General features: G+C 46.4%; 1 protein-coding gene across 1 annotated transcript in view; it reads right to left on the bottom strand.

Annotated features, from left to right (window-relative positions):
- Nucleotides 1-1,051: 1,051 nt before the first annotated feature.
- The window catches only part of CROCC (ciliary rootlet coiled-coil, rootletin), a 45,116-nt gene continuing 21,451 nt past the window's right edge, over nt 1,052-24,716 (bottom strand). The window contains 17 exon segments of the mRNA XM_044282507.1: nt 1,052-1,756; nt 1,840-2,019; nt 3,525-3,638; nt 3,640-3,657; nt 4,059-4,259; nt 6,514-6,663; nt 6,755-6,979; nt 8,613-8,828; nt 15,258-15,421; nt 15,575-15,695; nt 17,131-17,333; nt 17,420-17,804; nt 17,881-18,048; nt 18,229-18,388; nt 19,883-20,121; nt 23,961-24,104; nt 24,415-24,549. Coding sequence (XP_044138442.1) covers nt 1,673-1,756; nt 1,840-2,019; nt 3,525-3,638; nt 3,640-3,657; nt 4,059-4,259; nt 6,514-6,663; nt 6,755-6,979; nt 8,613-8,828; nt 15,258-15,421; nt 15,575-15,695; nt 17,131-17,333; nt 17,420-17,804; nt 17,881-18,048; nt 18,229-18,388; nt 19,883-20,121; nt 23,961-24,104; nt 24,415-24,549 — 2,907 coding nt within the window. The 3' untranslated portion in view covers nt 1,052-1,672.

The following is a 24,716-nucleotide window of genomic DNA, read 5'->3' as shown; positions in this document are numbered from 1 at the left end:
ATGGACTTAGTCAGATGGCTCAATTATACTCTGATAAAACCTTAAAAGAGTTTGCACAAATAAAACGAGAATTTAAAAAATATACCCAAAAAGTTATTTTCATCTGTATTTACAACTAAGGCACGCTATACAATCCCAGGAGAAACAAGAGAGTGTTACACCTGCGCCAAAACATACCATTATAGATCTCACGGCATTGCACGAACTCTCATGGAAATGCAACATAAAAACAGACCACTACAACTATATGATAAATGGATAAGGGTTTGTGTTATTATGATTTAAGGTCTTTCAAAAAAAACGTTAATCAAAATTATCGGATTGAAAAAAAACTAATAAATTATAGCGGGAGGTGGGGGTAAAGGCAGCGGAAGTAAAGGAAGTCTCCCTCCCCCCACAATGCAATAATTAGTTTGGGGATTAAATAAGGGAAATATTTAGAACAGAAACCTTTGTCACCTGGAAATTCAAGGATTCTCAAAAATTACAGATATGACAGGGCCCCTTTAAATAAAAAATAAAAAAATGATTCTGTTGCAACTTTACTCAACTTCCACGTCCTAAAAAGTGGAGCAAGTAATATTTCAATATGGCGCTCCTTGAACATATTAATGTATTTACATTAGAGAACTGGCCTAAAAACACTGATAAACCTCCCCTGCTTCCTCTCCGTATAGTATAGTATGAAACTTACTGCCTGCAGCCACCACTAGAGGGAGCTTAGTGCACAGTAATATATACAATCACCATTGAACTCAATAGTAGCTGCCTCCACAGTAAGTACACCACTCTGATAAGACGAAGATCCTTATACTAATATGTAATTATATTATATCAGTGATGTCACTAACAGGGTGCGGGGTTGTGACAACCTCTCAGACATGATATACAGGCTGGTTGTCAGCAGTAATAGAGTAGTAGTGGTTTCTGTAGTATAAGGTGTGAGGATCTCATGTCTGATCACAATGTCAGTAACAGTGGGCGGGGTTGTGACAACCTCATACTACAGAATTAAATTGAATATTCTCTGCATTGATTATTGACACTACTGATTTATTATATATATATATTTTTTTTTATTAAAATCACAATAATAATCACAGTGGCACAAAGTGTACAAAACCCCAAAGGCATGTTGTGTTCCCCCGAAGTCAGAAAAGTACTAATACAAAAGGGTGACGGCACCTGTCCTCTAATACCATGTAGGGTGACTGTGTTAGGTCCCCCATGTAATTTGGCTCACAGACCTTTGTGCTGCAGATCCCATAGCGGAGCGGCGGCTGATGATGAGGTCCTTTTTTTAGTGCGTTTAATATTAAAATAGATATTTTCTCCACTTAAAAAAAGTATACAAACGTTTTCCGTGTGCGTCACAGGGGAGACGGCCTCTGCCAATCTAAGTCCCCGATCCTGCGTCCTTTAGGTTTGGTCTTATATCACCGCCTCTCCCTGATTAATTCACAGTTTTATACCCCTCCCCCCCTGCTCCCCAAAAATAACAAATACATTCAGTGTAAAGAGGACCCTGCAAATGTGCCTCTGTATAGAAGTACAACTCTCATCCTCAGAGTCCTCGCCGTCAGTGCTGTGATCAGAGCGATAAGAAGATATCAACAAGTATTGGTCCCAACGAAGCACCAGGGGTGTGAGCAGCGGCGCGGGGGTCTCCGTGTTATTTCCCTGAGAGCAGCGGCAGAGCGTAATGAGACTGGCCCCGGCGCAGTTCCTGCTGCAGCTGTTCCTTTAAGGTGGAGATCTGAGGATGATAAAGTAACAGCAGATGATGGAGATGCAGGTCCCGACCGCACCTGCTTGGAGATGTAGTACCCCAGGCTCTACCTGTTCCTCCAGGCCTCTGATCCTCTGGCGGTGTGCCCTCTCCCGGGCGTCCAGTGTGCGCTCGGCCTGGGTCTGGGAACTCCGTAGTCTCTCGATTTCCATCTGCAGCTCCTGCCGGTGTCGCGCTGCCGTCTCCATCAGGCTCTGGGAATGTGTCTGCTCCATGTCTGCGATCTGAGCCTGAGAGGAAAAGCGGGTGATGGGATCGGACGGTACACGGGTGGATCTGGCACTAGGAGCAGGATCTATGGCGGCAAGCATTGGATAGTTCTGCTCTAGATGGAACGGGAGGCGACAGCTGATGGGGTCGGGATAAGCGCAGCAGAAAGCGAAGGATCCAGAGCGCCGCCTCACAGGATAAGTCTCCATACAGCACTGAGCAACAAAGCATTTACCGTCTTATATACTCCAGTCACATCAAGAGCTGCAGTCACTTTTCTGTTGGTTTCAGCTTAGATCTCGGTCTGCAAGACTTGACAGATCGCTGCTGCTTTAGAGCAGTTCTGGGCTCTAGGAGATGTAGTCTTCAACCCTAGACCAGGGAGAAGCAACCATCGGAAATGCAGCTGTTGTGAAACTACAACTCCCAGCATGCACATTTGCTCAGTTGTGCTCAGAAATAGAGCGTGCTGGGAGATGTAGTGCTGAAGGTTGCCGATCCCTGTTGTCTCTGAGTCAAGAGGACACAGGCAGCAATGCAATGAAGCAGAGCCCAGTGCATTGTGTGATCTTAGCTAACATGCTCAGTGTGTGTCTGTCAGCAGAAGTGTTGCTACAGCTTTGGCTGTGACTGGAGTACACAACCTGATTTCTATTGAGGATTTAAATTTGAGGCTTAACTTAGTATTGTACTTTTTTTTTTTTTTTTAAGCCAAAATCAGGATTGGACTCTAAGGAGAGAAAAAAAATCTAATGTGACGCTTTTCTTGAATCCACCCGAGTGGCCATTTTTTTGGCACACAGCATTGTACATGAATAAAAAATAAAAAAAAGGGATTTTTTTTTTTTTGGGGGAGGGAGGCTATTATACCTCATATTATACCATACCTTGAATGGGTTTGCGGTGCGGAACGGAGGCACAGAAGCATTACCGAGTGCCCCTGTGGGGTTTCTGTCTGTGCCTCTGCACCACAAAAAAGTAGTGCATGCACTACTTATTTGCAGTGCAGATCAGGGACCCCATTCAAGTGAATGGGTCCACGTGTGCATACGGCGGCCCTACTGTGCCCATGCATTGCGATTCACAGCACGGGCCTGGCCAGCACATGTTCGTGTGCATGAGTCCTTACACTGGTTTAGGAAACGCTTCCCCGATCTTGGCTTAAAAAAATAAATAAATCCACATGCTCAGGATTATGGCGAGGAGGAGATGAGAGAGGAGGGCTCATGCAGGCAGCCAGGGGTAAGCTCGGAAAACGGATCCTGTGAGAGCAAAAGGGTGAAGATGGTCAGGATGTGGGGGCACCTTAGCTCTGAGTTTCCTGACTACTAGGCCTCACTCACCAGACTGAATGTGATCTTGCGCCTAACCCTGTATAATTGCGCCTTCACAGGGACAGCGGGGGAGGGGAGAAAGAATGACATGAACCAACCAATAGGAAGACCGAGCCCATCCAGCCCCCAACCACTTCCCTGAACTAGAGCTCGGCCTGTGAAAGCTGCGGTCAATACAGAGGGACTCCTACCTCCAGCACCTGCACCTGTCTCTGGGCCTCCGCCAACTCCTGCTCCACCGTAGTCAGGGACCGATCCAAGCGACCCCTCTCTGCAGACAGACGCAACGTGTCCTCCGCCTGTCTTCAGCTTCTCTCGCTCTACCTGCAGTGAGGCCAAAGTATATGACTTCATACGGCAGCGTATAAACTGCACCACATCCTCCGAGCAGAGAGAGAGAACATGCTGGACCCGAGGGCAGACAGAATAGGATTTAGAGAAGGTCCTACAGTGAACCGGACAACAGAGAAAAACACATGCTGGCACAAAGCTTGAGGCTGCACTACCGAGACATTCTAATGGCACACCATTCTGGATCCAAATCCACATCAATGTCCGCACATGACTGGCACCGTTCGGACCAAGCAGGTGTTAGATATTGATGGTCATAAGGATCCACATGAAGTCTCCCTGACAACACTGCACCTGAAATCCTGATCGGCCTCCGCTCCGGCATTGTTAATATGTGGGTACAGGGTAAAAGGTCCCGGACATGCTCCCCTCACCTTGTCCAGTGTTTTCTTTAGGGCGTTCTTATCCTTCTCGAGGCGCAGGGACGAGCGCTCCACCTCCCGTTTCTCCCCCTCTAACTGAGCCACCGCACGCTGCAGCCCAGCCAGCCGCTCCTGGAGGACGTCTCTCTCTTCCTGCAGCTTCTTGAGGTTACGGAGAGAGACACCTTCAAATTCTTGACGCTGTTGCAGAAGCTGTGAGGAAGGAGTAGAAAATCATAATTACACTTACCGGTAAATGGATTTTCCAGAACCCATGACAGCACCATAGAGAGAGATGGGTCTGCCCCCACAACTGGACAGGAAGCCCCAGAGCAATCAAAAAGGGAACACGACTTCCAACCTCAGTGTTAATTCCAGAGTAGATCAGTAGGAGCCATACAAAATAGAATTTCTATAATCTCATTCTTCCTTTTTCTTTTTACTTGAAAGACGGAAACAATTCTCATCAACCATAAACACCAGGGAGGGAATTAGAGGGGTGCTGTCATGGGTTCTGGAAAATCCAATTACCGGTAAGTGTAATTATCATTTTTTCCTTCACCCATGACAGCATCATAGAGAGATCGAATACCAGAGATAAAAAAAACACCTCTCGGGAGGGACGCGCTTAAAAAGTAATCTTAAAGGGGTTGTCCGGGTTCAGAGCTGAACCCGGACATAACCATAATTTCACCCAGGCAGCCACCCTGATGTTAGCATCAGAGCATGAAATGCTCTGATGCTCTTCCTTGCCCTGCATTGGATCGGCAGGGCAAGGGCTCTTTTATTTACAATAACACACTGCCGGGTGGAGGCTTCTGCCCAGCAGTGTGTTCGGGGTGTCACCAGCTCTGATGGGCGGGCTTTAGCGCTGCCCTAGCCGTTTTACAGGCTAGGGCAGCGCTAAAGCCCGCCCATCAGTGCCGGTGACGTCACCGGGCTCACTGCTGGGTGGAAGCCTCCACCTGGCAGCCCTATGAAGAGCCAGATTCGTCACTGGAACTCCAGAAAATGCCTTTGCCCTGCGCGATTTAGCCGACCAGGCGCAGGCTCAAAGGCAGCCGGCCGGCCGGCCGACCAGGCGCAGGCTCAAAGGCAGCCAGCCAGACAGGCATAAACCCAAAGGCAGTCAGCTGACCCAGCATGGACACACAAGTGTTCAACCAACCAGGCATAAATGCACAGGCGCTCAGCAGACCAGGCTTTTAACAAAGCAGGTATAGATGCAAGACATTCAGCTAAGCAAGCATAGATGCACAGGTGGACCGCCAACCAGGCGTTCAACAAAGCCGGCATAGATGCAAAAATGTTCAGCCAGGCAGGCATAGCCACACAGGCATACAGCCAAGCAGGCACAGGTCAACGGAATTTAACGAAACCAAAATGAGATCAAAGGCATTCACCCTGAAGCCAATAGGCAACCAACCAGGCAGTCAACCGGGCCCCCGAAGCCATGAGGCAGTCAACCGGGCCCCCGAAGCCATGAGGCAGTCAACCGGGCCCCCGAAGCCATGAGGCAGTCAACCGGGCCCCCACAAAGCCATGAGGCAGTCAACCGGGCCCCCACAAAGCCATGAGGCAGTCAACCGGGCCCCCACAAAGCCATGAGGCAGTCAACCGGGCCCCCACAAAGCCATGAGGCAGTCAACCGGGCCCCCACAAAGCCATGAGGCAGTCAACCGGGCCCCCACAAAGCCATGAGGCAGTCAACCGGGCCCCCACAAAGCCATGAGGCAGTCAACCGGGCCCCCACAAAGCCATGAGGCAGTCAACCGGGCCCCCACAAAGCCATGAGGCAGTCAACCGGGCCCCCACAAAGCCATGAGGCAGTCAACCGGGCCCCACAAAGCCATGAGGCAGTCAACCGGGCCCCACAAAGCCATGAGGCAGTCAACCGGGCCCCACAAAGCCATGAGGCAGTCAACCGGGCCCCACAAAGCCATGAGGCAGTCAACCGGGCCCCACAAAGCCATGAGGCAGTCAACCGGGCCCCACAAAGCCATGAGGCAGTCAACCGGGCCCCACAAAGCCATGAGGCAGTCAACCGGGCCCCACAAAGCCATGAGGCAGTCAACCGGGCCCCACAAAGCCATGAGGCAGTCAACCGGGCCCTGAAGCCCGACAAATATTCAAACCTATCAATCATGCTAAAGGCACCAGATTCATACCAACCACGCAACACAAATATTTGCTGTATAACCTAAGTTCATAAGGTGTTCCTTGTTTCACAGCCCCGGAGGATGCATGCTCCAGGCTCCTCTGTCCAGGACAGGAAACCACACTGAGGGAGGAGGTGGGTGTCCCCTTTTTGATTGCTCTGGGGCTTTCTGTCCAGTTGTGGGGGTGGATCCATCTCTCTCTCTATGGTGCTGTCATGGGTGAAGAGAAAAAGGGGGCCCATGTACAAAATACTATATGGGGCAGCACCAGGAATGGACCTTTATAAGAGGCATCAATTGTAACTGACCTCCTGCAGTTGTCTGACTTGTCCTTCCAGCTCCATGCGCCGAAGTTCTCCCTCTGCCACTTCATCCCTCAGCTCCTGGATCTGCTCAATTAATCCCGCGTTCTGCTTCTTCCCATCTGCCACGGCGAGCCGTGCCACCTCCAAACGCTCCTGGTGGAGGAAGAAATGTCAGAGACCTTAGCACAGGTCTGTTGTGTTGTGTTCAGAGGCGCAATGCTCTGCAGGGTTCAACAGGTCTGACCTGCAGGATGCGTCTTTCGTGCTCGCTGGTGGTCAACATCTTCTGCAGTTGTCCCATCTTCTCTTGCGAGGAGCTGGTGCTGGAGTTGCTCTCGGAGAGGGCGCTGGACAAGCTCTGGACTTTCTCCTTCAATGAGTTCTCGCTGTCCTGGACCTTACCCAGGGTGGTGTTCAGGCGGTCCACACACAGCTGCAGCGCACCCACCTTCCCCTCACTGTCTGAAAGCTGGGGAGAGCAAGAAGAGGGTTGTAAATAGGAGAGCACCCAAATAATCCGAAAAAGATTTAATAGAAATGTATACAGCGTTCTCTGAAGTTATAGGATTACTCCCGGGATGAGCATTACAACTTAAAGGGGTTTTCCAGGATTCTGATATTGATCGTCTATCCTCAGGATAGGTTATCAATATCAGTTTGCTGGGGGTCCGACTCCCAACTCTGCCACTGATCGGCTGTTTGAAGAAGCCATGACGCTCCGGGGAGTGCAGTGCCATCACATTCATCGGTCACATAGCCTATGTGCATCCCAGTCACATTCAAGTGAATGGGACTGGGCTGCAGTACCAAGCACAGCCACTATACAAGGTAAAAACTGGAACTGGTAAATCCCTTTCTTCGGGGTCCTGGCCATTATACACTGTACCAGAAAATCAAATGGAAAGGAAGAGCACACCCTGACAGAACATGTAGTACCGCACTATACTGTGGAGAGGCGCTACTACACAGCCAGTCAGCGCATGCAATTCAGTAATAAGGTGGTTTACAGGAGAAATATCCTGCAGGATTTTAGGCTGAAAATAAAGGCTGTAATGCAGTATTAGTAGAGGATAAGTAATTTAATGTAGGTACACAGTGACTGCACCAGCAGAATAGTGAGTGCAGCTCTGGAGTATAATACAGCATGTAACTCAGGATCAGTAGAGGATAAGTAATGTAATGTATGTACACAGTGACTGCACCAGCAGAATAGTGAGTGCAGCTCTGGAGTATAATACAGCATGTAACTCAGGATCAGTAGAGGATAAGTAATGTAATGTCACTGTGTACATACATTACATTACTTATCCTCTACTGATCCCGAGTTACAGCCTGTATTATACTCAAGAGCTGCACTCACTATTCTGCTGGTGCAGTCACTGTACATACATTACATTACTTATACTGTACCGATCCTGAGTTACATCCTGTATTATACTCCAGAGCTGCACTCACTATTCTGCTAGTGCATTCACTGTGTACATACATTACATTACTTATTCTGTACTGATCCTGAGTTACATCCTGTATTATACTCCAGAGCTGCACTCACTATTCTGCTGGTGCAGTCACTGTGTACATACATTACATTACTTATCCTGTACTGATCCCGAGTTACATCCTGTATTATACTCCAGAGCTGCACTCACTATTCTGCTGGTGGAGTCACTGTGTACATACTCCACCAGCAGAATAGTGAGTGCAGCTCTGGAGTATAATACAGGATATAACTCAGGATCAGTACAGGATAAGTAATGTAATGTATGTACACAGTGACTGCACCAGTAGAATAGTGAGTGCAGCTCTGGAGTATAATACAGGATGTAACTCAGGATCTGTACAGGATAAGTAATGTAATGTATGTACACAGTGACTGCACCAGCAGAATAGTGAGTGCAGCTCCGGAGTATAATACAGGATGTAACTGGAGCTATGAGTGTTTGTTATGAAAAAATTGTTTAGATTGTAACAAACATCTGAGTGTGTGTGTGGGGAAGGGGGGGGTGTTCTGCACTGATGATAATACTCGTTACAGGCATTCCTATGGAATACAGGTTATAACGCATGCAAACAGTGAAGTCTGCTACATCTGCACTGATGACCTGTCTCTGCAGCCCTTCTGTCCGCTGCTGCATATCTTGTATCTCAGCCTCTCGATCAGCCAGCACCAGCCTGACCCTCTGCAGCTCGCCTTCCAGTCCTCTGCGGGACAGCTCCAGTTTAGTGTTGCGATTCTCGGCAGCGTCGAGCACTTCCTTCAAACGTCGCTTGTCGCTCTCAAGTTTTGCTTCATTCGCTTTCATTTTATTGACCTTCTCCTGATGAACAAATGAGAAGTAAAAGGTAAATGCATCTGCACCCGTCATAGAACTGCTCTGCCTGGAACCAGCTGTCGGCCATGACATCCCCAATACCCTGCGTGTTGTGTCTAACAAAAAGGCAACAGGGCTGATAATGTCCGGACGTGAGATGCTTAGAATAAAATATAAGCTGCTCAAATACAATAAAAACATTATAAACTATCTGAAATTACAAACTCCAACAGCGATGGACAATGGCTGTGTGGAAACAGTCTCCACTAGGGGGGGGCTCCTCTATATAGCCCCCATCTGCATTAAAATTCCACTAGGCTGGATGATGAATATATGTGGACATTCCCTTTAAGACTGCATTCAGACTGTATGACAAGAGAAGAAAGGTTTCCGTATTGGTCGTCCTTAGTACTTAAGGGAATCTGTCGCCATGATCTTGGATTATTTTCTGCTGTAATTACATGAGCTGCCCCCCGTTTCCTCGCTGTCAGGGTTTAAAGCTGCCATGAAATGTATTGTCTGCACCGCTGTGCATGCGCACAGGAGTCCTCTCCACTATATTAGCACAACTGTGTATTTCAATGGAGCGTTGAGTGCTGACACAAAGGATATTGTAGAAAAATAAGAAAATGGCCGTCTGGACTAAAGATGAGCGAACCGATTCAGACTTTGTCCTGATTTGTTTTAAAATTTTGGGTGACAGAGTGACAGAGAGAGAGCGAGATGCAAACTAGAGAAGAGTAAATTTCTTGAAATTAGTTTTTTCACCGATTTGCCGAACTTTTAAGAAAATTCTATTAAGGTAGGAATCAATTCTAGTCCTAGAAGATGAGAGAGACAGGCTTAGGCCAGACACACACGAGCGAGCTCAATGCAATACACTCGCAGCGTGCGTCAGTGTGAGGTCCCGTTCTGACAGTATCGCACAGCATTATACTGATTTATAATGTTGTGTGACCCAAGGAGTCCTGGAATCTATTGTATTACACTGACAGAATGAGGTCAGTGCAATTCAGTATCGCGCATGTTCCCGCAACACACCCGCACCTTTTTCCGCAACGCCCGTGTGAAACCAGCCTAAGGGTTACACTGTTGTGCTTTTTCCCAAGTGTATATAACATTATGTAAAATTATCCTAATTATAGAGGATTTGGTATATAATAGACCATGTGTGTTATATTTACCATTTTGTATGCATTTTAAAGATGGCCGAGAGAAGAAGTTCATGGAAAGGTCACTGTTCATGAGATTTCTTCTCATAAATGTACCAGTTTGAGAAGAGGCATGCTTGTCTCCTTATGGATTTATGACTTAGATAAGGATATTCTCTAGAAGTAGCTGGTGTTAATTACCTCTACAGTTTGGTATTTATTAATGAAGCAGAAAATCTGTGATGTATATGTTAGGGGTGGGTGGTATAGGCGATATGTGATATAAATTTGTGACACGAGATGGATTTTGTGCATATCGCCTATATCGCCGGACTGCGATATGACCACGGAGCAGCAGTTCCGATCGGAGTCCCAGCAGTGTAATGCTGGGGCTCAGATCGGTTACCATGGCAGCCAGGACGCTACTGAAGTCCTGGCTGCCATGGTATGTCAGTGAGCAGCATTATACTCACGTGCGCCGTGGCCGCTACTTTTTCTGTCTGTGCGGCGCATTGCTAATGCTTATAGCTCACGTGCGCCGTGGCCGCCGAGCGCTCCTTCTTCTCATAGGTCTGTGCGGCGCATTGCTAATGCTATAAGCATTAGCAATGCGCCACACAGACAGAAGAAGGAGCGCCCGGCGGTCACGGCGCACGTGAGTATAATGCTGCTTACTGACATACCATGGAAGCCAGGACTTCAGTAGCATCCTGGCTGCCATGGTAAACGATCGGAGCCCCAGCATTACACTGCTGGGACTCCGATCGGAACTGCTGCTGCCACCAATGATGTAGGGGGGGGGGGGGGGGGGGGGGGGCCACCAATGATCAATACTGGGGAGGGAGGGGGGGGGAGCACTGCCACCAATGATTAATACTGGGGAAGGAGGGGAGGTGGGTTTGAGTTACCAGAGGGGGCTGATAAGAGGGAGAGGCTGGGGGGCACATGAGAGGCTGATCAGAGACTGGGGGGCACATCAGAGACTGGGGGGCTGATCAGAGGCTGGAGGGCCCATATAAGGCTGGGGGACACATGAGAGGCTGGGGGACACATGAGAGGCTGGGGGACACATGAGAGGCTGGGGGACACATGAGAGGCTGGGGGACACATGAGAGGCTAGGGGACACATGAGAGGCTAGGGGGCACATGAGAGGCTAGGGGGCTGATCAGAGGCTGGCTGCCATGGTCAGCTCCCTGCTGTTGTGTGCACAAAGCACAGGTCAGCAGGGAGAGTGTAAAGTCATAGTCACCCTAATAGAGCTCTATTAGGGTGAATATGACAAGGGTTCTAGCCCTTAAGGGGGCTAATAGTTATTAAATAAAAAGTAAAAAATAAAAAAAGTTTAAACCCCCCCCCCCCCAATATAGAAAACAATATATCGCGATATATATCGCATATCGCACATGCTTAAAATGATATTGCAATATAGATTTTAGGCCATATCGCCCACCCCTATACGTATAATCAACCTTAGTTTTGTATAAGAAAATCAATAAGACATACATATGTATTGTTTTATATTGTTGAATATTATGAAGGACATCATATATATTTCTCAATAGGAACGCATATATTCCTATTATATGATGAAAACAGTTTAAGTATGGACTTTGTTAATAAGTATCTGTAAAGATGTGTTATTTTAACTAACCATCAATTACCCATTGGAGTAGCAGAGGAGGCGCAGATATCTGTGAAAGTACAGTGTTCATTATATTATTCATCGGTACATAAGTCTGAGAGTATGGGAAAAGTTCAAATGGTGCCTAAAAGTCTGTGCTTAATTGGTAGAAGTGTCAGAATTAATCCCTCTAGATTTGATTTAGGTTCCAGAGGTCATGTGTAAAGAATGTGAGAAAGTCATACTTGGATATTTAACCCTTAATAGAATGATACTAATAGCTTAGGTAATAGTGTCACCTAGGGGTAAATGAGATGTGATGTTGTATTACACCAAAAGCAGAAGTGCATTTTGGGTAATACAACATCACAGTCCTTATCATATGTACACGCCTAGCCGACAATGATTGGAAAACTCCAAGTTAGGAGGTGTGTCTAACTGATAAGTTTCTGATCATAAACCACACACACATGAGGGAGACAAACAGAATGGAAACAAAAAGAGCAACCGGAAAAAGACAAGGGGGAACCAGGAAAACACAAAGAAACAAAGAAAACCCAGGAGAAATATCCTAATGATCAGCTCGTACCTTAGAGCTGACATCACTTAGTCTCTGCACATCATCTGCATTCTCGGTAATGTATAACTTATTTTGTGTAGTATTGATATAAATGAATCAACCTGATATTTTTCAAACTCCCTGCTGTTGGCAGATGTATAGTTGTTAAAAGTGCTACATCAATATTGTCACTATTCAGTAAAGATGCATATTACTGAATAAAAGACCTAAATATTGATTTCAGAGGTAACTCTCCGATTGGAATAATTTAATTCCATAGTCAATACCAGGCTTGATCATTTATAAGTTGTGTGACCATCCTACCCGATTATCCGAGATTTGTCATGGTTTGTGCAGAGCAAGGGTTCGTATCTAGCCTTTACCCTGCTTTCACACCTGAGCGTTTCTCAAATGCGCGTTTTAATGCGCGTTTTTTGTAATAGTAAACGCGCGTTTGACGCGCGTTTGTGTGATTGACTGCAGTGTCCTATGGCCACAAACGCGCGTCAAAACGCCCCAAAGAAGCTCAAGTACTTGATTATGCGTCGGGCGTTTTACAGCGCGATCGTACGCGCTGTAAAACGCCCAGGTGAGAACCATTCCCATAGGGAAGCATTGGTTTTCATGTGTTGAGCGTTTTACAGCGCGTTTGAACGCGCTGTAAAACGCTCAGGTGTGAACTTAGGGTTAACATTATTACGTTTTTATATCTAAAAATTATGGTCGAGACGGATTGTATTATATTCTTCTGTCTGAGAGGTACCGTGTACACGCTGGTATTTGTGTTGGTGCCATCTACTGGCGAATTTTGGGTACTGCATATCACTGTGTATCATTGCAGATTATTGAATTTCACATTGATTAATCTTTGATTGTATTTAAAATGATTGTATAATAAATCATTTATATTTTTGCATAGACGCTTGTACCTTATTTACTGAGTGCACAACATAATTAAATTAACAACAATCTCTTTTTGAGATGTTTTATATGTCCACCTCGAGGATTTGAAATTTTTCCTTTGATCCTATATTTTTTTTTAATATAAAGCATTTGCTTTTTATCCCCGACAACACAGCATTATAAATCATCATACTAAGGGTCCATTCACACGTCCTGTTTTTTTTTCATCCTGAAAAACGGTCCGTTTTTTGCGGATCCGTTGTTCCTGAAAATGTTTCCGTATGTCATCCGTTTTTTGCGGATCCGCAAAAAACGGGAACATGTATACATTTCAATAATCAAATAAAGTTGTTTGGATTTCTTTGAAAAAAATTTGAAAAAAAAAATAAAAATAATAATTTGTTATGTGTTTCCAGGAACGGAATCCGCAAAAAACGGATGACATACGGAATGACATCCGAATGTCATCCGTTTTTTGCGGATCCATTGACTTTGTATTGTACCAGGATCCGATTTTTCAGGACAAGAATAGGACATGTTTTATATTTAAACGGACATGCGGAACGGAACAACGGAAACTGACAGCACACATTGTGCTGTCCGATTTTTTCCAGGACCCATTGAAGATGAATGGGTCCAGATCTGGTCCTGATCTGTTCCTGAAAAAACGGAACAGATCAGGAAAGAAAAAACGGACGTGTGAATGGACCCTAATGCTGTGTGATCCTGTCAGAGAAGGGGAGGTCAGAAAGGGACCTCACACTGACGCACGCTCTGAGTTTACCGCATTGAACTCGCTTGTGTGCGTCTGGACTTACTGTTCATTTCTTTTGTAAAGTAAAGCTTATTTGAATGTCTTTCTCCAAAACCCAAAAAGGTATGAAAATTAGCTTTCCTTCCAAAATGAAAAGAAGGCTAAGCCTCTGATACAATAAGATTTAAGATGCTAGAATTTCCATTTATTTTTCCAGAAACCCAGAGGAGCATTGTCTAGCCTACAATACTATTCACGCTTTCCATAAGGAGAAATGTTACACCCCCCCCCCCTCCCCCAACCAAGGCCTCTCAGGCAGCTAAGCTTATCCTCTCTGCTAATCTCTAATAAAAAAGAGCTGTTTGCTGGTATGAGACACTCAGTTTTCTTTTCCTCTTGAAAGAAGGACAGTATTGCATGTTTCCTTTTCCAGAGGAGCGATCTGTGGAAGTATTTAATTTTCCTTCCTTTTGGAAGGACAACAGATTTGCATATCTCTTTGCCAGAGGAGCGTTAAATGGAGACATTTAGCATTCCATCCTTTAGGGCTCTTTCACACAATAGGCACATAGCATTATAAATCAGTATAAAGCCGTGCGCTCCTGCAAGACGAGCAGTGTCCAGAACGGAGGATCATGCTCACACGCTCGTGTGAAACAGCCCTAAGGGTACTTTCACACTTGCGTTGTTGGATTCCGGCAGGCAGTTCCGTGACCGGAACTGCCTGCCGGATCCAGAAATCCGTATGCAAACGGGTAGCATTTGTTTCCGGATCCGGCTGACAAATGCATTGAAACACCGGATCCGTCTCTCCGGTGTCATCCAGAAAAACGAATCCAGTATTTATTTTTTTCTCATTTTTAAAGGTCTGAGCATATCAGGAAACAAGTCTGGTTTTCGAGAACACTTAATACCGGATCCGGCATTCCTGCAAGTGTTCCGGAATTTTGGCTGGAGAAAATACAGCAGCATGCTGCGGTATTTTCTCCAGCCAAATACCGTAAGAGTGACTGAACTGACGGAACTCAATACCGGAAAACTTTAACACAAGTGTGAAAGTACCCTAAGTAGGACAGATTTGCATGTTTCTAGTCCGGAGTCTCTCTCTCTCTCTCTCTCTCTCTCTGATTCGTGTAGAATCAATTTAGACCTGAATCAAATGTTTTGCAAAATTCAGCGAATTGGACCCGAAATGAATTTTTAAGAAATTCAATTATCTGTACATTGACTCCTTATGTGCAGTACTCATCATGTATGACTGCAGATAATAGTCCAGAATCATGGCGACAGATCGGCCCTAATGCATCTGTGTACGAAGACACTGAATATCTCACAATTAGCCTCCAAAATGTAATGAGCATTCTCCTGTATTACATATGGCCTCTTGATAAGCTCCTGTATATGTATATATATATATATATATATATATCCCCCTATAGATGATACCTGGGCTGCCCGATGCTCGGTCTCTGCTGCCTGCAGACTACGTTCCAGGCTGGCAGCTTTCTCCAGCGCTATCTTGCGCTCCCTCTCGCAGCGACGCAGCGTTTCCTCCTGCAGGATGAGTGTGGTCTGCACGTTACTGAGCTTCCCATCAGTGGCGCGCTTCCCTTTAAAAGGTATAGAGAAATGCGTAAGATAGGAGGAGGAGGTAACCTGCCCACAGCAGCGCCTTTCAGGCAATGATGCACATTACCATTCTCCTTCACATTGAACTGCTGACACCTCTCACCCCGACAACCCTGCACCCCAAGTCTCCTCACCTTCCTCGATCTCTGACAGCACTTTCTGCAGCTGTTGAATCCGAGTGGTTGCTCCGTCCTTCTCAGCCTCCATCTCTACCAGCTGCCGTGATGTGGCTCCCACCTGAGTGCGCAGATCGTCCTTACAATAAGGAAGAGAAAGGATATTACTACCGTAGATTTGAATCCGGAATTAGATGACGGGGAATAACTGGGAACGTTAGGACGCGGGTGACGTATCATCTGGTTAATAGCACGGGCCCCAGGAGTCTGAGGCCATCAGAGGCCGTATAGTGCTGCCAGTCACATTACATAGACGGGTCCCCTATGTCGGGTCAGCAACTAGCATCCATCTACACCTTCAGAGCTACAGGTCCAGAGTGAGCGTGTGATGACAGGCATAGCCTCTTGTTTAACCCCTTAGGCGCCGCTGTACAGGTCGACCATTGGTGCAGTTCACGCATAAGGTAGACATGACAATAGGGACCGACCACGTCACCAGAACAGAAGACCAGCCTCTTACGGCCCAAGCCGTTTTTTTTTTTCTATCTTCTCTGTGTTGCATTATAAGAGCCATAACTTTCTCATTTTGTTCTGCAGATATATCTGTATGAGGGCTTGTCGTTTGCGGGATTAGGTGTGTTTTTCCATGGCAGGAGAAGGGATGCAAAAAAAAAAAATAATAATAATAATTGGAATTCTGCCAATTTTTTTTTTTTTTGGGGCATTTTCTTCCCACTGTACAGCGTGTGGTAAGAATAATAAGTTACATGTACTGTATACTACAGGCTGGGACAAATGTAAGGATACCAAACACACAGAGGTATTTTTAGGGCACCACATTCCCAGTGCCATACCTTTTTTTTTCAGTTTTCCACTGAAGTAGTCATGTTACTGGGTGTATGGAAGTTTTTATTGATACCATTTTGGCATGCATATAATGTATTACATAATTTTTATACTTTTTTTTTTTTAGGGGGGGGAACAGGGGAAAAGGCAAATTCATCATTGCCTCATGGCAGAATTTTTTGTTTCATTTATACCATGCGCTGTGTGGTATAATTCATATATTAACTTTGTGGCTGTGTCCTATGTGCATTGTTGTTTTTTTTTACTATTTTTAAGCAGTCAAATTTTTTTCCCCCATCAAAAATAGGTTTATTTATACTTAGTATTCCAGAGCATTATAGACTGTCTGTGTAAGGCAACCTACCTGCATGGGTTATACCTATGGCAGACCTGTGGGCAAACTGGGGGGGGGTTGTCAGGGTACTGCATAGGCATCCTGCGATCACATTGCAAGAGGTTGATGAGCACAGAGAGGGAGCCCCTTACTCTGTCAGGCTTCACAGATGCCATGGTCAGTATTGACTGCAGCATCTAAGAGGTTAAACGGCAGGGACTGGAGGTTTAACTGATCTGGCTGTTACAGCAAGTCTCCTGCTGTCAAAAACCTGGGCATAGCTACTATGCCTCCGACATACCTGTATCGAATGGGGCCTTAACATACGGCAATCCATGATGTACAGGTTAAAACACATGGTGACCACCAAAGACCACCTTACTCCACTTCTTACCCTTTCTCTCTGAGTGTCTCTCAGTTCCTGAAGGAAATCACGCAGAGCGGCTCGAATCACCTCAGGGTCAATGTCTGCAGTGAGCTGCTCCCCTCGTGTTGGGGACGTCGCCCTTTCTGGGGTCTTACTGCGCTCTGGACTTCCTGTACGAGGGATGGGGCTGCCGCGTCCGTCAGTGGTGGTCGTGTAAGTGTTGTCATATCCTAGGTGAGCAAAAGACAGACAGTGATGTAGGGAGGAATCCTGCCGTGTAATCGATTCTCCAATTGACTTGTATGCTTAGCTGTACCTTTCAGTGGTGAAAACGTCCTCTTGGGGGAGCCACTGCGCCCTCGTACAGCTGGGCTTGGTGTACGTCCGGCGCGGCCGATTCCCAGTGTCCTCCTCAGAGCAGAGTGTAAGCTGCTGAGTTTAAACTCCAGCTCCCTCTTCTGCCCCTCGAGCCGGGACAGTTCAGCCTCCAGTCCGTGCACACGGCCCTCACTGGCGCTCAGTTTCAGACCAAGTTGCGCCGCCTCCTCCTGTGATGCGAGTAGCTTGATCTCCAGGTTGCGGGTATTATCCAGCAGCTTCTTCTCATTACCTCGCGCTTCCTCCAGGTTGCCCTGAAGCTCCTTCTCACGGAGGTTGAAGTCACTCTCGACCTCAGACAACTTCCTCTGGAGGGCACTGAGCTGCAGGGGGGGGTGACATGTTAGGAACCTGGACCACGGACCCTTTTCATCACACAGCTTTTGAACACACGCTCACCTCTTTCCTGGCAGCTTCGCGGCCGCTCTCTGTCTCCACAAGCTTCTGTTTCAGGGAGAAGCTGTCTCTGCGCGTCTCTTCTTCTCGCTGTTCACAAAGAGAAAGACGTGCCTGCACCTCGGCCAGATCTCGGCTGCGCTTTACACCCTCATCATCCAGGAGCTTCAGCTGGAAAACAAGAGGTGAGAAATACAAAATGGAGCAAAGACCAATCATCCTGAAATCCTGGATAACTGGTAGATAATGGTGGGGTATGTAGTTCTGCACAGGCCAAAAATAATACAATGAGGTCTGTCGTATCAGGGACTACACTGTGCCTCCCCTTATCCTCACCCCTGTCCTGCTCACCTGTCTGCGGAGATCCTGCAGTTCCCTCCGTGCCTCCAGCCGTGACCGCTCCACCTCTCTCAGGTTGCTGCGCAGATCTGCTGTCTCCTTCTCCGAAGCCACTCGAGACTCTTCTAGCACTGAAAGTCTCTGCTCCTTCTCCTCATTAGCACGCTTCAAGCTGTCGGTGTAGAAAGGAAAAACTGGTGAGCAGCCCTGGAACAAGACTGCTGCACATCATCCCCCTGCACAGACAAAGATCCCCCCGATCCAACAAAAGCTCCAATTTGGTGTATGAAGAGGCATATACAGTCTTCTATGGTAGGAGATGTGTATGAAGGGAGACGTGGCATATAGTGGTGTATGATGAGAGAGGTGTATGATAGATGTGATGTATGATGGGAGATGTATGATGGGAGAGGTGTATGATAGGAGATGTGGTATATGACAGGAGATGTGGGGTATGACTGATGTGATGTATGATGGAGATGTCTATGCTAGGAGATGTGGTTTATAATTGGAGAGGTATATCATAGATGTGACATATGATGAGAGAGGTGTATGATAGGAGATGTGATGTATAATGGGAGAGGTGTATGATAGGAGATGTGGTGTATGATAGATGTGTATGATAGATGTGACGTATGATGGGAGAGGTGTATGATAGGAGATGTGGTATATGACGGGAGATGTGGGGTATGATGAGAGACGTGGCATATGATAGGAAATGTGGTGTATGATGGGAGAGGTGTATGACTGATGTGATGTATGATGGAGATGTCTATGCTAGGAGATGTGGTTTATAATTGGAGAGGTGTATGATAGATGTGACATATGATGAGAGAGGTGTATGATAGATGTGACATATGATGAGAGAGGTGTATGATAGATGTGACATATGATGAGAGAGGTGTATGATAGATGTGACATATGATGAGAGAGGTGTATGATAGATGTGACATATGATGAGAGAGGTGTATGATAGATGTGACATATGATGAGAGAGGTGTATGATAGATGTGACATATGATGAGAGAGGTGTATGATAGATGTGACATATGATGAGAGAGGTGTATGATAGATGTGACATATGATGAGAGAGGTGTATGATAGATGTGACGTATGATGAGAGAGGTGTATGATAGGAGATGTGGCATATGACGAGAGAGGTGTATGATAGGAGATGTGGTATATGACGGGAGATGTGGGGTATGATGAGAGACGTGGCATGTGATAGGAAATGTGGTGTATGATGGGAGAGGTGTATGATAGATGTGACGTATGATGGGAGAGGTGTATGACTGATGTGATGTATGATGGAGATGTCTATGCTAGGAGATGTGGTTTATAATTGGAGAGGTATATGATAGATGTGACATATGATGAGAGAGGTGTATGATAGGAGATGTAACGTATGATGGGAGAGGTATATGATGGGAGATGTGGTATATGATGGGAGATGTGGTATATGATGGGAGATGTGGTATATGATGGGAGATGTGGTATATGATGGGAGATGTGGTATATGATGGGAGATGTGGTATATGAGGGGAGACGTGGCGTTTGATCATTGCTCCACTTGCACTGTCGTCAGGTGACAGTGAAGTAAATTCCAGTAAGTGTTCTGAGGGACGGCGTCGATTTCCTCAGCACGGATGCTGGCAGGGATGGGTACCTGATGCGCTCACTCTCGGCCCGGCGCACTGCTCCGCGTAGCTCCTCGTTAGATCTCTGCACGGCTTCCTTCTCTTTAGACTCATCACTGAGAGATCGCCGCAAGTCCAGGACTTCCTTCTTGTGAACCTCCATTGCCTCGTGGCTCTCCCGCACACGTCGATGAGCTTCGATGAGTTCCCGCCGCACCGCGTCTCTGGCGTCCTCAACGACACACAGCTGAGTCTTCAGCTCCTCTACCTAAAGTGACCAGAGAGGGCGCTAGGTAGTTACTCTCCACATTAACTACAACACTACATGATGAGAACTTTAAAGGACTTATCACCTTAAATTGATCACCTTATCACCTTCTGCAACTTTGATTTTAATTGCCTTACCATTTCCAAGATCTCTGCTTGCTGTTATTCTTCATGACAGTGGCTGAAAACCTAGTACCTCCCAAGACATGGGAGAGATCTGTGCCTATGTTCAGCCCCTTAGTGGATTCCATACTAATACATTGTAACAAACCCTCAGTGAGATCTTGAAAATGGTTAGAAATTAAACACTATTCTCCATACGCCATTTTTCTGGTGTTAAAAAGTCGCAATGTTTTCTATGCCTGCCATGGTCAGCACATTTATCTTCCTTTACTATATAGAGGAGAAGGTCTTTAAAACAAAAACATTATTTAAGGAGACAGATGTGAATGCTTACCAGCTGCCATTATGGTCCCTGGCTCAAAAACATACCAAAAGGACAATTTAAAATAATTTATCGTAATTGCACTGATAGAGAGGTATATGAGGAACAAAGTCAACTTAGGCTACTTTCACACTCGGCGTTTGGTGCGGATCCGTCTTGTATCTGCACAGACGGATCAGCACGAATAATGCAAACGCTTGTATCCGTTAATAACGGATCCGTTTGCATTATTCATAAAAAAAAAAAAGTCTAAGTTCAAAACGGATCCGTCTTGACTTACATTGAAAGTCAATGGGGGGACGGATCCGTTTTCAATTGCACCATATTGTGTCAGTGAAAACGGATCCGTCCCCATTGACTTACATTGTAAGTCAGGACGGATCCGTTTGGCTCCGCATAGTCAGGCAGTCACCAAACGCTGCAAGCTGCGTTTTAGTGACCGTCTAAAAAACATAATGGACGCCAAACGCAGACAAGTTGATGCATTATGAACGGATCCTTATCCATTCAGAATGCATTGGGGCTGAACTGATCCGGTTTGGGCCTGCTTGTGAGATCCCTGAAACGGATCTCACAAGCGGACCCAGAAACGCCAGTGTGAACGTAGCCTTATCCATGAACGGTTTAAAGAAAACTGTTACTGTGAAGATGAATTAATTAGATGTAGCAAAGATATTGATGTGAAAAATGAAAAGAACATGAAGGGAAAGAAGGAAACAGATTTTCACTTTACCTTCCTTACGCAGTACAATAAGAATGCTGGAATCATGAAAAATGCCTTAACGAAAAATTGGGCAGTTTTAAAAAAACAACCCAATTTTAGGAAAAGTGATCCCTGATCATCCTTTAATAACATTTAAGAAAGCCCTGAGCATACGAAACCACCTGGTGCGGAAGCTATATTGCTGGAGGTGATACAAAGAAAGGAAGCCGCTTCACACGGTGCGGCTTTTGCCTCCCGTGTAAAAATAGAACCAAAGAAAACAAAAAGAGAAGTCTACAAACAATTTATTCTAATAAGGCCGAATGCAGACGTGAGCGGTCCGTGGTATCCCGGCCTGGCATCCTGCTGACAGCAGGAGCGCACGGCGTCATTGGTTGCTATGAAGCTGTGCGCTTCGTGCCGCCGCTGCAGTACAGTAATACACTCGTATAGATCATACCAGTGTATTACTGTAGTGCAGCGGCGGCATGAAGCACACGGCGTCATAGCAACCAATGACGCCGTGCGCTCCTGCTGTCAGCAGGATGCCAGGCCGGGATACCACGGACCGCTCATATCCGCGTTTCACGGCCTAAGAGAGATATACAGGTGAAAACTAAAAAAATTTGAATATTGTGCAAAGTTCAATTATTTCAGTAATGCAACTTAAAAGGTGAAACTAACACATGAGACTCATTACAGGCAAAGGGCTCCTTCACACTTGCGTTGTCCGGATCCGGCATAGAGTTCCGTCGTCGGGGCTCTATGCCGGAAGAATCCTGATCAGGATTATCCCCATGCATTCTGAATGGAGAGAAATCCGTTCAGGATGCATCAGGATGTCTTCAGTTCCGGAACGGAACGTTTTTTTGGCCGGAGAAAATACCGCAGCATGCTGCGCTTTTTGCTCCGGCCAAAAATCCTGAAGACTTGCCGCAAGGCCGGATCCGGAATTAATGCCCATTGAAAGGCATTGATCCGGATCCGGCCTTAAGCTAAACGTCGTTTCGGCGCATTGCCGGATCCAAATTTTTACCTTTTTCTGAATGGTTACCATGGCTGCCGGGACGCTAAAGTCCTGGCAGCCATGGTAAAGTGTAGCGGGGGAGCAGCATACTTACCGTCCGTGCGGCTCCCGGGGCGCTCCAGAGTGACGTCAGGGCGCCCCACGCACATGGATGACGTGATCGCATGGAAACGACATCACTCTGGAGCGCCCCGGGAGCCGCGCGGACTGTAAGTATACCGCTCCCCCGCTCCTACTATGGCAACCAGGACTTTAATAGCGTCCTGGGTGCCATAGTAACACTGAACGCATTTTGAAGACGGCTCCGTCTTCAAATGCTTTCAGTACACTTGCGGTTTTCCGGATCCGGCGTGTAATTCCGGCAAGTGGAGTACACGCCGGATCCGGACAACGCAAGTGTGAAAGAGGCCTAATAGAGGAATAACATACATTTATATGGATACGGGATTCCAATATGTATACTGTTTACTAAGTAAACATCTCCCTGCTTGATGTGAACTGTAATTATATTGAAGACAATCCGATAATGAAGGCGAGGGATGCGGTCTGCACTACTGAGTGTCTGAATATGTGGCAATACCTAAATAGAGGGTGTAATTGGTTATAATGGAACCTTCATATCATTATTTAATATATTCGGGGGGTATGCGAGATGGATTGACAAGTGGAAGATGCTACGTCGAGAGAGAGTTGAGACTTATTTAGAGAGACACCAATTCACACAATATGAATTGACTGTAAAGGAAAGCCGCGGGGAGGTTGTAGTAGTCATGACGGTTGTAACTTCCCATTGGATGGGGGAGAACATGTGACGGTGACCTAATAGCTGAATAGTGAATGAGGTGTGTAGCTTTTGTGAATGGATAGTAATGGAGGGAAATAGAGAGATACATTAATAAATTCTGCGAGCCAGATTGGGCTGCATTTTTGATGTATTAAGATTGAGAACCCACTGTTTTAAATATGTGGATTTGTATTGTTGGTGATGTGAAATGGCGCAAAGGGGGGGTGGGATCGCCCGGAATGAGAGAGCGTGTTCGCCCCTGACGAAGCGTCAAACGAAACCCGGGTCGGGCATGAACAAGAGGATATACTTCTTTCATATGTTTTAAACTCATCTATGTTTGTGAGTATAATAAACCTTTTTATTACTGTCCTTGGCTGATGGTGCTTCACTATTTGTGCGACCCCTTTGCTAATCCGCAGAGTTGCTCAACGATTAAAGGGCGTCTTGTGTGGACCGATGTGTCCCTATATCTGAAGGTGCATATGGCTCCGAACTAAAGAGGAACACCTCCGGAGAATTCTGAGCAGCGCGGTCCGATACCTATAAAGACTTGCCGTGTGAACTTTACCAATTTCACTATAGGACTTGCAGCGCACAACTGACAGGCAACGTATTGGAGACTTTTTAGTGTTTTATATCTTCCTTTAAGCCAGTTTTCTAGCGTGCATGAAGACTGAAAAGAGGAGCTGCCATAGATATCCGTTTTGGTGCACAGGCTGCTGGAGGGTGCACCTAAGTTATAACAACGCCATAAATTAAACACACCCTGTGGTACCGCAGTGGATATCAGGATGGGAGTTCCACATGCTACTCTTGATAAATTTCCCATGACATTATACGTTTATCACGGCGGATGCTTCCGTCTTGTGATCCCTCACCTCCCGCAGCGCTGACTCTCTTTGCTTTCCGAGTTCTCGGATTTGCTCGTGGAGACCCTTCAGCTCTCGCTCATGAGACGCCAGTGATTCTTCATACTGCACCCGGAGACTCTTGAGCTCAGAGTTCAGAGAGATGATGGTGTTCTGTGGAGAAAGGAGCATGCAGTCAAGGATTTGGGTCACCACCACCAAAGCTGCACCCCAATATCATGATTCACCTGTGACCAGTGCCCTTGATATCCTCTTCCAATCATCCCAACCTCTCATCTTATAAAAGGTAGGTGAGGGACACAGTGGTTCACATACAGTGTCACCTCTGCTGATCAGCACTCCACCATCTATCAGGGTCCATCAGTAATCTCTGGTGTGCTGTGGTCTTCACTAGTTCAGAGATGATGGGATGACGTCTCCTGTCGGCCCCTCATTACCAGCAGTTTCCCCCCCTCAGACTCACCCGGTCCTGCTCTTGCCTAGTCTGGTTCTCCCGCTTGTGTCTCTCCAGCTCCAGGTTGAGGGAGGCCAATGTATGGTGAGCGTTGCTCAGCTTCTCACTTAGAGATGCTTTTTCTGATTCCTTCAGTGATAAAGCCTGAGATGTAAGCAGAAGAGATGACGGGGTATTTATGTGACATTATTATTCTAGCCCAGGGGTGCACAACCCATGTGGCCTGCGACGCCATCCTGTGCGGACCCCAATCATCTGGACACGTGTGGACGCATACATGTACCATAGCGTCCATGTCAGAGAGGAATGGC

This window comes from Bufo gargarizans, chromosome 2 (genome assembly GCF_014858855.1).
Source record: "Bufo gargarizans isolate SCDJY-AF-19 chromosome 2, ASM1485885v1, whole genome shotgun sequence".
Taxonomy (NCBI): Eukaryota; Metazoa; Chordata; class Amphibia; order Anura; family Bufonidae; genus Bufo; species Bufo gargarizans.
The sequence above is the reverse complement of the archived record's forward strand: the minus strand, read 5'-3'. Positions and strand labels throughout refer to the sequence as shown.